The following is a 16,556-nucleotide window of genomic DNA, read 5'->3' on the forward strand; positions in this document are numbered from 1 at the left end:
CCCTACTAACCACTGTACTACCACGCCACCCATCATAGGCATACATCCTCAAAACACATCCCAGGTCAAATAGTTCAACATACAATATTCCTCCACTAGCAGTAGATATAATAGATTGCAAGCTTTTATTGCTTCTCTACAGCAACAAAAAAAAATGAAATCTCTTCTGTGAGAAAGATTTGATTCTATATAAAAGTGCACCACTAAGTAATAACACACGCTGTCTCCCTCTTCCAGTAATACTATTTAATGGAGCCAGAAGAGGTCTCAAAGCTTTTTTTTTTTTTTTGAAGACCATATATCTTTGTTTCTGTAATACAGTTCATCTTACCCCCCAAAAAAATAAATAAATAAAAATGAAGAAAAGCACAAGGCCACAAAAATTACATGCATAATATGCAAATTTAAACTCCAACACCCTGAACCCTTCCTTGGTAATCCTGTGTAATAACAGGAGACATCTGCATATTAGACTCTGATAAGCAAGAGTTTTTGAATAATAAAATATAACAGCCTATTAGCGGTTCAGTGTGCTCAGTATTAATTCTGATTTTCCAGTGAAATCTTCAACATCCTTGTTTTGCCAAATACATGTGGCAAACCCACTCTACCATGATGTTGACCAATCGGCATGCACAAATTAATTTCCAGGAAAAGATTTAATCACAAAAATGTTTTATACATTTAGGGCGACACTGACAATTATAACAGCTACAAATGAGATTTGAAGACGACGATAAAATGATAAGGAATAGATTTATCTAATTCTAGCACACAGTATGACTAAATGAATGTGATTAGGTTGATATGGGTTGAAAGAAGCTATTGCCTTCCACATAGAAACTAGTTAATGAGGCCATCAATTGAATCCAATAAGTTCAAGTAATCAGGCAAATCCATTTTTATGCATTTGCTCGCATTATGGTTTCAGATTCGATGCGATATTGCTCGCATTCACATTAATCTTGCTCTATACAGATTAGGAGTAATCCAATTGAAGCCCATTTAGGAAGCACTGCAATGATACAGCTAATGAACAGATATAAAGTTTAGAGACACTGCGAGCAGGCTAATGCATTGTGTTGTAAATGAGACTGTACCTCGTTCTATTCCACCTGGACACACACACAGACACACACTCAATTTGAACACAGAGAGCTATTTTCCTTCTAGATGGTAAAAAACCTTGCAGACCAAAAACATTGCACATGTATTCTATTCTACTTGGTTACACGCTACACAGCGATACAGTGATCTATTATAGAGCTACCCCTCAAACAAAACTCTACAATACACAGTCATTTGATCTTAAACTGCCCCTCGATTCAATTTTCGTACCTGTCCCATAGAATTATGGAAACTAATATGTACCAAGTATATATCTAGGAAAAAACCCCAACATATATCAAGATGAAATGTATATAGAATATAAAAATTGTTTTGGAGATATTCTCATTTAATATTACTGAGTATTCAAGCTGTACCACTCTTGCGTCTTGGCACTGTATCTTATCTCAAGACCCTGCAGTGGATAGTGAGGACAGCTGAGAAGATCATTGGGGTCGCTCTTCCTTCCACCATAGACATTTACAACACATGCTGCATCCGCAAGGCCACCAGCACTGTGGATGACTCCACACACCCCTCGTACAAACTCTTCACCCTCCTGCTGTCTGGAAAAATGTACCGAAACATTCGGGCCCTCACGGGCAGACTGTGTACCAGCTTCTTCCCGCAAGCCATCAGACTCCTCAATACTCAGTGGCCGGTCTGACTGACACACACACACACTGAACTGAACACCATGCCACTCTCCTTGCAATTTTTTCTCATTTCTCTACTGACTACTGTATTTGTGCTGCTAATGTACTTATAGAAAATATACTACTGGTCTAAAATTTAGAGACACTCAACTGAAATGTTTCTCATGATCTTAAAAACCTTTTGATCTGAAGGTGTATGATTGAATGTGTGAAATCGGTGTTGTAGACAAAAATACAATTGTGCCAACATATTCATTTCTTTCATTAGAAAACGAACATTTTATTTACAAAACAATATATTTTTTTTTAAATGGATGACGTGGAGTTAAATATTCTGAAAAACAACAAGTCTAAAGGGTAATGCAAAAATCCACAACTATAAACAGGCAGAGGTCAGGCGATCAGGGAAACAGTCAAAACAAGGCTAGGCAGAGAAACGAGGTAATAAACAAGAGCAAAGTCAAACCAGGAAAATAAACACGATAACACGGCTTGGTATAGACAGAGAACTAGTCAACTGAGCATATACTTCACAAATACACAGTGTTCAAATAGTCTCTAATATAACGTGGAGTGAGTGTGTGCGAGATTGGCAACATTAGAACGCCGGGGAGTTTGGCCATGTTTGTAGTTGGTGGTGCATTCAGGGAAATGAAATCGCTGGTTTGCTGTGATGATGACACAAATGGTACGGCATAAACTAATCTGCTGAATACTATGTCATAGTATGTTATGTTCATATTCACAAAGTTTTTATTTTTATTATATTATTATTATTCTTTTGCACTGCCTGTTATATCGGACACTTCCACACTGGAAGTGTGTACAGTACTGGTCGGCACTACACTGTCACTTACTGTACCCATTGTCCTGTTTCAGTAGTTACTGTACTGTCTTGTGTTGTTTGCACACGTTTGCACGTGCACGTTATGTAGAATGTGTAGGTTTTATTCAGTTCTGTGTCGTCTCATGTGGTTAGTGTGGTGTTTTATGTAGCACCATGGTCTTGGAGGAAATGTTGTTTCATTTCCGCGTGTAATGTACCAGCTGTACACGGTTGAAATATAAAAATATATAATATAATAAAAGCCACTTGACTTGACTTGGGCTTGTCCAATTAAACGCTCAAGAACATACATGTCCTGCCTTGGTCTACAGTCGCAGCTTGTCAGCAGCCATCATGCTTCCTCTGTGTGTTTTTAGTTGTGCATCTTCCCCATCTGAGGTAAAATTGGCTGGCTTGTCCAGTGTGGAGCTGTTCGCTGCTGGAACGCTACCTCAGACTGATCGATAACGCGACTCTGTCTTTATACACCACCAGGGCGTCCCCATCAGTAAGAAATCTCATTTTAATGAGCAGCTCACTATTTAAAATGAATTGTGTGACCTTGTTAAAATTAACAGGTATGTGTGTGTGTGTGTAGGCGGTGGTGAGAAATCCTCCACAGCAGAAAAATTAACCTCTTCTCTCATCTCATGCTTAGCTAGTTTCCTAAGCTCTGGTCAAGATTTCGTGCATCTCTCAAATGCTTTTGGCTGTTGAGTAAATCAGAGAAGCACTTCAATACGCTGTAGGTGTGTTCCTGCATCAAAAAGCAATACGCCAACATATGGAATCAAACCATGGCTCTCAAAATACATCATGGGAACTTTACGGTACATGTGAATCCAAAATTCCATCAACAATAACATAAAAGTGCAACCCTGTCATTTCTGGATCCAGGAGAAAAGTGGACTTGTAAATAAGAGCCTCAGAGCAGGAGAGTAAAGAGGAGCCTCTCTCTCAGACCTGTAGATTTACTGCTTACAGACGGCCCGCTTCATCCTGCTCTCATGCATTTATTAATCTGATGTCTATAGGCCATCACACAGGACAATGCGCACGCGCACACACCCACACCGCTACAATATTCACCACCACAACGGCTTCACCTCGCACTCCCTTTTAAATCGTCTCTCAAGTTTTCATCCCCCAGACATACACGTGCTATTTCTCATTTCTTTACTACCCTCATTCTATTTGTCTACTTGTTACATTTCCTCCCTCTCTCTGTGTCTTCTGGCTGATTCATTATTCCCAACCATTATAAAAATATGTATCTATTTGGCTGCTTACTGCTTAGATGATGCCAATAGGCTTGCTGGCATAAACAGTGATGGGATAAGGAAAATGGAAAAGCAAATAAAGCCATAAACCTCTAGGACACACACACACACATATACATACATACACACACACACTCACATGTGCCTCAGCTTTATATCAGTACTACACTACAGATAAGGGAACACTACAAAACACACACATTAGTTTTACCATCTTTATGAGGACCGTCCAATGATATAATTATTACTGTTAGTACCAAAAAGGAAAGATCCTAAACTGGTAGCCATACGCGATCATTAAAATGAAACAGTCACCCTGAATGACTTGCATATTAATCTTTATAAATGATGTGATGAAACTAAGTTTAAATGACTTCCATCAACATGCTGGGTTTTGTCAACAGCTTCTTACATCACTCCCAATGCTGGTTGACTGCCAAATAGAGGCACCAGTGGGTTTCAGCTTTACATGAAGAGACCGATGCAGTAGCGCTCTGGTCCTTTAGTCTGTCCAGCTCTCTCCCCACTTCGTCTGCACACTCCGCTCAAACAGATCAGCTTCCAAAAGCTCCAACGTTCATGTTAATACTTCTGCCGTCATACTTGCCATCTCGTAGGTTGCTAACTCGTAACGAGGCACCAACTAGTGTAACTCGCTTAACCTAAACCTAACTGTAACGTCAGTAAAAGAAGGCAAATATCCGGGTTCTTAGTTTTTCAAAACAAAAAAGGGAACATTGGTAAAATCACAACTTATTTTTGAGGACATTTAACACTGTCCTATCATTATGAGAACACTGTTTAATCCTTTTTAATCCTAATAAACACATGTGCGCGCACACACACCGACAATCTTTGTTGAATATTCTCAGTATGTATTATTGTAGCTAATGTGCACACAAATTTGGAGATGTGGTGACAGCTTCCATCCATCACAGTCTAGTGGCTCCATATGTGGCATGCCGGCCAGGTAATGGCAACATCTGCGTCATCTGTCTCCCTTTGGCTCTGTGCTGCACATCCGTTGACCTCCACACATAAGTAGCTCACTCTAAATCTGTGCATACTGTACAGCCAAAGACCTGGAACGACAGACAGTTTTCCTAACCTGCTTCAGGCATGGCCGTTGTCTGTTGATCAAAATTGTGCAATTATATCTTTGTGTTTTACGCTCAAAACACAGGACATCCGGCAACAATGTATAGGCTTTGCCTCGGTCATCATTTTGCAAACTGTGCCCAGAAATACTAACTGAGCAGGATGCATGCATTCAAATTTTCTATGAAATTCCAACAGAATTTAGTTTTGCAAACACTTAAGCTTATCATCAGCACCTTCACTTTACGTGCACCATGGTCTCAGAGTCTGCTGGTGATTCGCTCATGAAGAATTTCACTCTCTCACAAATCACCAATAACACCATTTCTAAGTTGCTTAGATTTCCATGCCTTACAGGTGAGTGAAAGGCTTGACTTGTGACTACCGTGCTGGTTGCTGTGGTGGCTGTGCATTTGTAGACTGTGTGTCAAAGTCTATAGCTGCTTCTTATCCAGGACAGCAGTTAAAACCCAGATGCTCAGGATCTAAACATCTCAAATCAGTGAAAGCAGGCAGTGTGTGCCTTTGGTACAGTCATTGTAGCATGGGACACTACGGGCATCTCCGGGAGCTAAGCCTGCTGACAGGACGGTGGAGTATCCTCACTTTCATAAGCAGGTTAATGCCAAAGAGCAAAGAATGCTGTCTCATCCGCTTTTAAGCAGAATTAAACTGATTTCTTTATATCTTTTACCTCCAGTTGCTCTCAGATTTAATAAAACCAGGGCTTACATCCAGGTCTGCATTCCACAGCCTTTGGAACATGTTAATGTTAATCACTCAGCAACTGATACAGCAAAGCAGTGAGGTGAGAAAAGAGGATAAGATGTGAAACTTGGACACAACACCCGTAGCCATGCACAGAGGCACACATCTTTTTACATGTCTTTACAGCCATGAGCCCACCATCTATCTACCACCATGTGTGTACCCAGCTTTCATTAGAAGAAAGCATACACCAAGTATACACCCATCAGCCATAACATTAAAACCACTGACAGGTGACGTGAACAACACTGACTCTCTCATTACAATGGCACCAGGCAAGGGATGTGATGTATATTAGGTAGCAAGTGAATAGCCAGTTCTCGAAGTCGATGTGTTGGAAGCAGGAAAAATAGGCAAGCGTAAGGATCTGAGTGGCTTTGAGAAGAGCCAAACTGTGATGGCTAGACAACTGGGTCAGAACGTCTCCAAAACTAGCAGCTCTTGTGTGGTGTTCCTGGTATGCAGTGGTTAGTACATACCAAAAGGAAGGACAACCGGTAAACCAGCGACAGGGTCATGGGTGCCCAAGGCTCATTGATGCACGTGGGGAGCAAAGGCTAGCTGGTCTGGTCCAATCCCAGAGAAGAGCTACGGTAGCATCTGCAATGGGCACGTTAGCATCAGAATTGGACCATGGAGCAATGGAAGAAATTTCCCTGGTCTGGTGAATCAGTTCAGAATGATGTTTTCTTTTACATCATGTGGAAGAGATGGCACCAGGATGCACTATGGGAAGAAGGGAAGCCGGCGGAGGCATTGTGATGCTCTGGGCAATGTTGTTCTGGGAAACCTTGGTACATTGAATTGATGTGGATGTTACTGTGACAGGTATCAAATACAATGGCAGGGGCGTCTTTCAGCAGGATAATGCGCGCTGGCACACTGCAAAAATTATTCAGGAATGGTTTTGAGGAACATGACAAAGACTTCAAGGTGTTGACGTGGCCTCCAAATTCCCCAGATCTCAATCTGATCAGGCATCTGTGGGACGTGCTGGACAAACAAATCCAATCCATGGACGTCCCACCTAGCAACTTACAGGACTTAAAGGACCTGCTGCTAACGTCTTGATGGAAACGTTAAGTAACTAAAGGAAATATTTAATTCATGTAAAAACTGAAGAAAAATAGAAGAAGAAAATAACCATGTAATCACAGTTTGGTTACCTAGGCTTCTGTATGAAGTTTGCATTTTCTAGGCTTCTGTATGAAGTTAAACTTTCTAACTACTTTGAGGCATGTATGCTCGGCCACAGTCTTATGAATTCTGATTGCTTCCGTGTGAATGCATAAGCTCAGGATGAAAAGCTCTGGACTTCCAGCCTCTCACGCTCCAGATATGAAAAGTGTCAGATTTGAGAAGTGTTTGTTCACTGTTGGTCTCTCGAGCAGAGTTGGTTCATCTGAGGCAGCAGATGTTTGGGCAATCTGAACAGGTGAAAATAAAGCCTCTGAAATGGTGAGGAGAGAATCCAGCGGGAATCTAATCTCACAAAGAGATTTTCTCTTCAGAAAGATTTCCATATTAGAAATTGACTGTGATGGGAAGTTGAAAATGCATGACGGTCTTTCTTACACAGGACAATGTGTGCGTTCTCCGTTTACATCAGTGTGAGAAAGTGTTTGAAGTCACAGTCTGTCACCCTGCATGTTCTAATGAAATATCTGCTGAAACAAAATGTGCTTGAATGCCATTAGTGCAAAAAAGCAAAAGGCTAAAAGGCCCCAAACAAGCTATTTTAAAATAGAAAATAGCATTTTTCCAGTTTTGACAGTTATAATTATATAGGCCTTAAGTGTCTGTTCATGCAAGTTAGAAGCGTCTGAAGCCTAAAAGAGCATCAGACATGTACGAGAGCAGAATTGAAGTTGGTTTAAAACAGAGCTGTGCTTAACAGTGTTCAGTTGAAGGCCTGAACAGCATGTTGTTCACTCCAATTTTGTTCCAGCTATGCCCTTCACCAGCCCATAATGCGCACTGAGAGCCGATGCACTTTGTACTAATGGATCGAGAAGAGGCACTTCTCCGGCTGCTTGACATGTGAATTGAGCATCTGTGCTGTACAGCAGGTTAGCCTGCCCTCAGATGTGTGTAAGTGTGTAGTTGCCCTGTGTATATACATCCCGGAAAACCAAACACTGAGTGTATGTAAACGAGAGAGTATTATCAATAAAAGAGCATGCATGGGACTAATGTGTGTGTATTAGCAGACTGGGTTGTATCATTTGAGAACAACAGAAGCGTAAGGTTTAGACACATGCACACACACACACTTACCTCTATTCCTCCTTGTAGCAGCTCCACCTGATCACATTCCACCTCCAGTGCCATGGCAACGGAAGCAAAGGGACGGCTTGCCATTTGTTGCCTTTCTCTCATCAGTTGCTGGAAGTGTGAGTAGAGTGAAGTAGAGAGATGGAGAGATAAGTAGAGAAAAGAGAGACTATGATTAATTATGTACCCTTAGAAGTCAGAATTTCTGAAATTGCTTTAATCTTGCACTATTCTCTAAAACAGATGATTTCAGGAATCTGACCTTGCTGACCATGTTTGGATCAATTTTGGTTACAGTGATAAATCCATATAAATCCTACAAACATTCAACCACACGTTCTTGGGATATTGCACTCATGTGAATCTTGGGTTGCTGGATAGCTATGTGCCATAGTGAAATGGAGATATAGCCAATGCATTCAGTTTGAACTCAGTTACCAGCTGTCATAATGTCCGCAGTGATCCTGTGCCTCAGTCAGAATGGAATCTTTAAATGCAAATTTCTCCCCTTTCACTTTTGGATGTAAGCAGACTTTAAAAACGCTAGCAGTTGTATTACTTGTGGTTTCAATCCATGCATAAAAGAAACATTTCGGTTCAGGTTTATATAGTAGAAAATGTACAAATTTTACAGTGTGAAGAATTTTCCCAGGCCTCCACACACACAGGCACGTACACACGTCAAAGCAGCACCTCACAGTTAGAGGCAATGAGCAGACAGCGCAATGAGCTCGATGGATGTCAAAAGAAGAGATTGAAAAGAGTAGAGGCAGAAACAGGGGAGAGAAAGTCAGAAGCACTGTAGGAGACACAATTAGTTTCAGTCAAGTCCAGACAGTAGTATGTGGATGAGTCATTCATTTGTTATAATAAGAATGTGTAGAAATTAATAATAACAATACTACTACTAATCATAATAATATTATAATAATTAATAACAATAATACTACTATTAATAACACTACTACTAATAATAATAATAAGCAACTATACTACAATTAACAACACTACTACTAAGAAGAAGAAGAAGAAGAAGAACAACAACAACAACAACACTAATACTACTACTAATAATAATAACAATAAATAACAATTACTACTATTAACACCACTACTAATAATATAATAATAAATAATAATAACAACAACAACAACACAACACTACTACTATTAATAACACTACTACTACTACTAATACTAAACAACTATACTACAATTAACACTACAACTACTAATAATAACAACAATAACAACAACAATTATTCCTATTAACAACACTACTAATAATATAATAATAATAACAACAACACTACTACTATTAATAACACTACTACTACTACTACTACTGATAATAACAAAAACAACAACAATACTACTATTAATACTAATAATAATAATAATAAACAATAAATAACAATTACTACTATTAACAACACTACTAATAATAAATAATAAGCAACAACAACAACACTACTACTATTAATAACACTACTACTACTAATAATAATGTTTCGCAGAACTGTTTGATCAAATGTCTGCAGTGGCAGTATCAGAATTTCAGGGCTGAGGTTTAATTGATGTCCTGTTTACTTTCTCCAAGTGATTCAGTCACTATAGTGTACTGTCACACCAGCACAGAACTTAATATGAAATGAAACGCTGGAGAACATGTAGCTTGGCAATTATACTTTTTAAGCAGTTTTATAAAGAAGCGCCACAGTAATACGTCACATCTTAAAAACGTGCCTAAGCCATAAAGCTTGCATAAGCCATGAATACTGTAAAACATCTCCAACGGTCAAATCTCAAAATCAGTAAAATGCCATTTCGCTGTACTGAGAACAAAAAAAGAAAACTTGTTTACTCAAAACTCAACATGAAAGTCTAAAAGGCAGGTGTTGGGCAAGTCAATAAACAGTTATGTTTACAAAATGGCCATTTTTGCAGAAAGCGTTTGATAAGATCTTCAGTTAGGGGTATTTTGTAAAGCTCTAAATGTGTATAATTTCAGAGCTGAAACTACTTTCCCCATCTAACTGTGGGGGTTTGATCGCGTAACCGTCCCCTGTTGGAAATCTGGATAAAACGACAGCACTGTGCGCTTCCCTGTGCGCTTCCTCGTACACGTGGACGTTCTGCCAAAGAAGAGTTCAATTATAATGATTTAAAAGTATTTAAAAAATACACATAGCACTGAACAGTACAGCAACCAATAAATAAACAATAAATAAAAAAGAATCAAATTATCATTTGGCTTTGTGTTACATACATAGGAACACAGTTACGCAGATTTCTGACTAAATGACTGGCAGGTTGTACCAGGCTTGAGCATTTACACTACTGCTCTTCTGTCTCTGTACCTAAAATCCCAAATGCTGTTTTTATCACAAACGTAGTCTACTCTTTTATATAGTCCATAAGTACATGTGTAAAATATATCGTCCATTTATAGGGTTTCTCTGTATGCTTTTTTTGGAAATCTTTTTTTTCATTATGTAGACATAATGCAGTAGACTTCCCTCATGTCTGTCTCTTCTATAATGTTTGAATAATGGTAATAGTCTTGAAGTCTCCTTATATTGGGCTTGCAGTTTGTAAATATTTCATGTCAAAGTTCCACAAGTGTCCTCTAGCGTGTTTGAGGTAATTAGGTTTTGTGTTATTTGCACATACACTACAGAAGTGCTGAATAGCAATTCGTTTAAAAAGCTGTTGAGTATTCCTCTAACATGCGTAACAACTCTTTCCAGCCAAGGAGACAGTATTAATCAGGCTGTATCTGAGCAAAGAGCAAGCAATTAAACTGCAGGTAGGAGGTGATGTCCTTCACTTACACATCTTCCAAAATACACGGCTTTTAGTAAAGTCTCTCTCTCTCTCCTCTTCCCTCTCCTCCCTTCTCCTCTCTCTCTCTCCCCCTCTCTCCTCTCTTTCCATCTCCTCTCTCTCTTCTCTCCCCTTCTGCTCTCTCTCTTCTCTCTCCTTCTCCTCTCACTTCTCTCTCCCCTTCTCCTCTCTCTCTCTCTCTCCTCTCTTCTCTTCTCCTCTCCTCTCTTCTCCTCTCCCCCTTCTCCTCTCTCTTCTTCTCCTCTCTCTTCTTCTCCTCTCTCCCCCCTTCTCTCCTTCTCCTCTCTTCTCTCTCCCCTTCTCCTCTCTCTCTCCTCTCTCCCCTTCTCCTCTCTCTTCTCTCTCCCCTTCTCCTCTCTCTCTCTCTCTCCTCTCTCCCCCTTCTCCTCTCTCTTCTTCTCTCCCCCTTCTCCTCTCTCTTCTTCTCCTCTCTCTTCTTCTCCTCTCTCTCCCCCCTTCTCTCCTTCTCCTCTCTTCTCTCTCCCCTTCTCCTCTCTCTCTCCTCTCTCCCCTTCTCCTCTCTCTTCTCTCTCCCCTTCTCCTCTCTCTCTCTCTCCTCTCTCCCCCTTCTCCTCTCTCTTCTTCTCCTCTCTCTCTTCTCTCTCCTTCTCCTCTCTCTTCTCTCTCCCCTTCTCCTCTCTCTCCCCCTCTCTCCTCTCTCCCCCTTCTCCTCTCTCTTCTTCTCCTCTCTCCCCCTTCTCCTCTCTCTCTTCTCTCTCCTTCTCCTCTCTCCCCTTCTCCTCTCTCTCTCTCCTCTCTCCCCCTTCTCCTCTCTCTTCTTCTCCTCTCTCTCTTCTCTCTCCTTCTCCTCTCTCTTCTCTCTCCCCCTTCTCCTCTTCTCTCTCTTCTCTCTCCTTCTCCTCTCTCTTCTCTCTCCCCCTTCTCCTCTCTCTCCCCCTCTCTCCTTCTCCTCTCTCTTCTCTCCCCTTCTCCTCTCTCTCTCTCTTCTCTCTCCCTTTCTCCTCTCTCTCCTCTCTCCCCCTTCTCCTCTCTAAAAGAAACAGGATTTAAAGTAAGGTAAGTTACCAGTTACAATTTTCCCATTAATTGCAAATCTCAAAATAATAAACATGAGAAACTATCATGTAGACACTGAGTGCACACAAACATTAAATAAGAAGACAGACAAGAAAATATAAGAAATTAAGAGTCTCAAGAGTTTTACTATGGAAGCTCTGAGCCTTTCTCCTTTTTGTTATGATTAACTCGCAGGTGACGCTTCAATCATCTGTGGTTAATCGATAATGTAGAACAGCAAAAGTACAGCATCATTGTTACTCGGAGACGATCGATATCTTAACACAGGCCGATTTGGGTGCCAAGGACGAGGCTGATTGCTATTGGATTTGTGATGAAGAGGGGTGTGCCGCAGTAAGCACTAATCGTTTCACAGATTAGCGTGCAAAGCCATCTGTGCTGCGGTCTCTCCCCTGCTTTCATATCAATCCCTCCATGTTGTAAACACGCACACGCACCCAAGCACACACAACTGACCTTACAAATGCACACAGGCAGCAGTGAAAACGAACAAAGCTCACAGATTGCTTCATCACTGTTCCCCAAAAAAATATAAATAAATAAATAATCATGTCCATTCAGCCAACATGGAGTTCTGCAGACAAAAGGGACGTCAGTAACAAAAGCTTTTACTGGCTGCTTAATAAGAAATTAAATACTAGGTGTTGTGAAGCATTTAGCTGGGAAGGGAATGTGCTATTTTTCCCCAGCATCTTGCAGAAAGAAATAGTACAATAATACATTACAGCTGAATGGTGTGCACAAAGCAGCTGACTGTAACAGCAATTTGCTCGGAGACTAATATGTTAAATGGCCTAGTCCTTGCTGTGAAGTATGGAGCATTGCAGGCAGAAATCAGTGCCAGCTCACAGAAAGCCACTGCAATTTATCAGGTCTGCCTGAAGGTATCAATATTTGAGGCATTAGCATTCAGCAGTCAATCATACAAACACATTTTAAGCTGATAGCAATCATGCTTCAATCTACCAAACTTACTACACTTAACATGCAGCGCGACTCCTTCTGAAGAGAGTGAGCGAAATCACTGCTTTAAAGCAAAATGGTGAGCAATTAAATAGAAAGACAGAAGGTTATGCGCTGATTCCTGGGGGATCCATTTGGGTTGTATTACAGTTACAAATATGTATGTACAATAAAGGCGATGTCATTATAATCATACAGTAGGTACAGTGTCCTTCATAACAACCTATGAGCTTTTTTTTTTGTTTTTTTTTTGTCTGTCCCTGCCATTAAAATACTTCAAAAATCTTTTTTTCTTTTTAAAGATTTGTGTGCGAATCCATTTATCATCTCATACCTAAAACACTGTTTTCCCACGAATCATCCATTAGAACTTAGGAAACATGTACATTTGAGCTGATTCCCACAATATTCACTCAAACCATGCCACATTCACTGCTAGGAAATATTTGGAATATTCCACACAACAGGAACAGTTCAATGTTCAACAGGAAGTGACATCACTGGAATTTTCTGCCGATCATGTGAGGAATAATAATAATAACTTTAAGTAAATCATGAGAATGTCCTTTATGTCCTCATACAATTAGCATGGATTCTAGTTAACCACATTTGATGTTTTCGCTAATTCTATGCTGAAAAACACAACCCTGCCTCTTATTTAACAGCAAAATGAGCCATTGTCAGTAAAGAAGCATTGAAATAAAAAAAAAAAAAAAAAAGATATCCCTGCCTGAGATGGGCAAACATATGTTTGAAGGGTTAAGTGCACGCTTTATTTGGATCGTTGGTCATGCATTCAAACCCCGCTGTATTTTTCTACATTTCCTTGTGGTTGCAGATGAGAATATAGAAAACATACTTGATGAGGACCAAAATAACCCGTAAGACCATCTGAGTGAATTTCATTCCATTTTTCCACTGCCATAATTCTGACCAATGAACCAGAGAGTTTTACATGTACATTTTCTGCTCTACACACCACTCAGCCAAGATATTTTCTCTTTATGGTTTGTAATTATGTGCAGTGTGGACACAAACCAGACCGAAGAGCAAACAATGCAAAAGTACACTATAAGCCCAAAGGTTTGTGACACCTGACCATCACAACGATATGCGCTTGTTAAACAGCTCACTCCAGATGTCGTCCCCCCTTCGCTAGTTTAATAAGCTCCACTCTTCTGGGAAGGCTTTCTACTAGATTTTGGAGTCTGGCTGTGGGGGATTTGCTCATTCAGACACAAGAGCATTAGTGAGGTCGGGCACTGATGTCAGGTGAGGAGGTCTGGGGCGCAGTCAACATTACAGTTCATGCCAAAGGTGTTCAGTGGGGTTAAGGGTGAGGGCTCTGTGCAGGACACTGGAGTTCTTCCACTCCAACCTTGGGCAAGCCATGTCTTCATGGAGCTCGTTTTGTGTGCAGGGATATTGTCATGCTGGAACAGATTTGGGCCCGTTAGTTCCGGTGAAGAGAAATTGTAACGTTACAGCACACAAAGTAATTCTATACAACTGTGTGCTTCCAAATTGTAGCAATAGTTTGGGAAAGGCACTGTATGGGTGTGATGGTCAGGTGTCCACACACTATCAAATTCTGCTCTAATTCGGACTCGGATGTGCGAAAGAACTGTATGTTAAAAATGTTTTAATATAAATAAATAAATAAATGAATGAATAAATAAATAAAGTGGGGGACACTGTGGCTTAGTGGTTAGCACGGTTGCCTCCCACCTCCACTGTTAGGGGTTCAATTCCCGCCTTCATCCAGTATGCGTGGAGTTTGCATGTTCTCCCTGCGCTTTGGGGGTTTCCTCCGGGTGCTCTGGTTTCCTCCCCCGGTCCAAAGACGTCCATTGTAGGCCGACTGGTATCTTGAAATTGTCCGTAGCGTGTGAATGGGTGGGTGGGTGTGATTGTGTGGGATAGGCTCCAGGCTCACCGCAGCCCAGTGTATGATAAGAGGTACAGAAAATGGATGGATGGAAATAAAGAAAGTTACATGTTAAAATAAATCAATTAAATAGCGTTACAAGAACTAAATCATGGAAGAAGTATGTCTTCCACCCACGGGTTCTCAAACGTAACCACTAATCACTACTAAAACATTTCTCCCTCACACAACAGAGTCTTCAACTCGAATGAACTCCGTCTGCTCCACAGTAATTAAGCGTTTATTATCTATTCTATTAAACACCACTGAAGCACTGCTCTGGCCAATCCCACTGAGAGGATGTGTTCATAATGGAATTATCAAAGCCATGCACACACAACATGCTTCACAGCTTCTCCTAACAGTACGATCAGATCACTGCAGTGCCGAATGAGAAATGCCTCTGTCTGTAATATGTGTGACTGAGTAGAGAACCAGAGGCCCTGAGAAGGGTATATCAATCACAGAGTTGGCCGTAATTGACCAAAAACACAGGGTGAGCTACGATCAAGTCATTGTAATGAATAGTTTGCCAGTTTCACCCCTGGTGATCCAGTCACAGAGGGAAAGAGAGAGAAAAAAAATGAGACAAAACCAGGAAATAGATAGAGGTATGCTTGGAAAGCATTAATACTGACACCAATGAGTTGTTCAATACTCAAACACTCATGAAATTTAATCCAATGTAGAGCCTGATGAGGGCACAAACTTCCTTCCTGTTGTGTTAAGAGATCAATAACACACCATCTTAAACCAGCTCTGCACTTATCCATAGGCTTCTTAATAAAAAAGAAGCAAAAGTGGGAATGAGAAAGAAAGAGAGAGAGAGAGAGAGGAAGAGCCCTGGGAGAGCAGTGTGGCATGCACTCATTTGTGCTAATAGACACTCTCTGAGCAACAGCCTGCCTTTGTTGACAGCCAAAAAGCACCATCTGCAATTTATCCATCTCTCTACATCACCTGCTATTACTCATCAGGTCCATTGCCTTTAGCATTTCAGCTCTCCATAATAATCCGTCAGACAAAGTTGGGCCGTCGCTGATAAATCGGCCGATACTTCCATGACCCCGACATCTCACGATGCAGCTGCATTACTAAAATACTAAAAGCTCGTGCCTAAACCTGAAGTAACGGTTACTTTCCGTTCTATTTTCTCGTTTTGCACACAGCACTGTGAAAGGTTACAATGGCCAAGTTAATCTTCATCACATACAGTACACCAAAAGGTCCACACTCAGAAAAACAGCGCAGTTCAGGCCAGGGTAGGGGTCAGGTCAATTCAGAGGTGTTATTCGTTTGCGGAATCACATTTTTAAAAAAAAATTCCTCGAGGGTAACAGTGCAAAGACTTCACTGATGTGAAATTGAGATTGATCGTGTATCGATTGTTCTGTGGACTTCATGTTAAGCCCACAAAAACGGGTCTATGGAATTAGACGCTTGCTGTCAGAGATTTGACAAGAACTATAAATCCGAGAGATTGCAGGGTGACAGACAGTAAAAGTTTATAGAGACACTCTGCCCTTTCCAAAAGTGACAAGCAGCAAAGGTTTTCTACAAGTCCCCAAAAATATGAACAGTAATAAAACATGTCGAGACAAGTTGAGTCCGATGAAAGCAAGCACATTACACTTTCATCCTCAATGAACGGTGTAAACTGAATTAATCCTCATGCTTTTAGCCAGTGTACAAAAGGTATAGGACCAAATAATATGATTTTGGTCTCAACATAAATGTATTAGCAAACTAAGCAAGAATATTGTTCCTGGTCA

At 40.6% G+C, this 16,556-nt stretch overlaps 1 protein-coding gene across 5 annotated transcripts in view; it reads right to left on the minus strand.

The window, feature by feature from the left end:
- Positions 1-16,556, minus strand: part of atrnl1b (attractin-like 1b) — a 127,884-nt gene that overhangs the window by 13,329 nt on the left and 97,999 nt on the right. For all 5 annotated transcript variants that reach the window (XM_047159361.2, XM_017483859.3, XM_017483860.3 and 2 more), the window contains one exon: positions 8,013-8,120. In XM_047159361.2, the coding sequence (XP_047015317.1) occupies positions 8,013-8,120 (108 nt within the window). The remainder of the gene's footprint in view (positions 1-8,012; positions 8,121-16,556) is intronic.

This window comes from Ictalurus punctatus, chromosome 13 (genome assembly GCF_001660625.3).
Source record: "Ictalurus punctatus breed USDA103 chromosome 13, Coco_2.0, whole genome shotgun sequence".
NCBI lineage: Eukaryota > Metazoa > Chordata > Actinopteri > Siluriformes > Ictaluridae > Ictalurus > Ictalurus punctatus.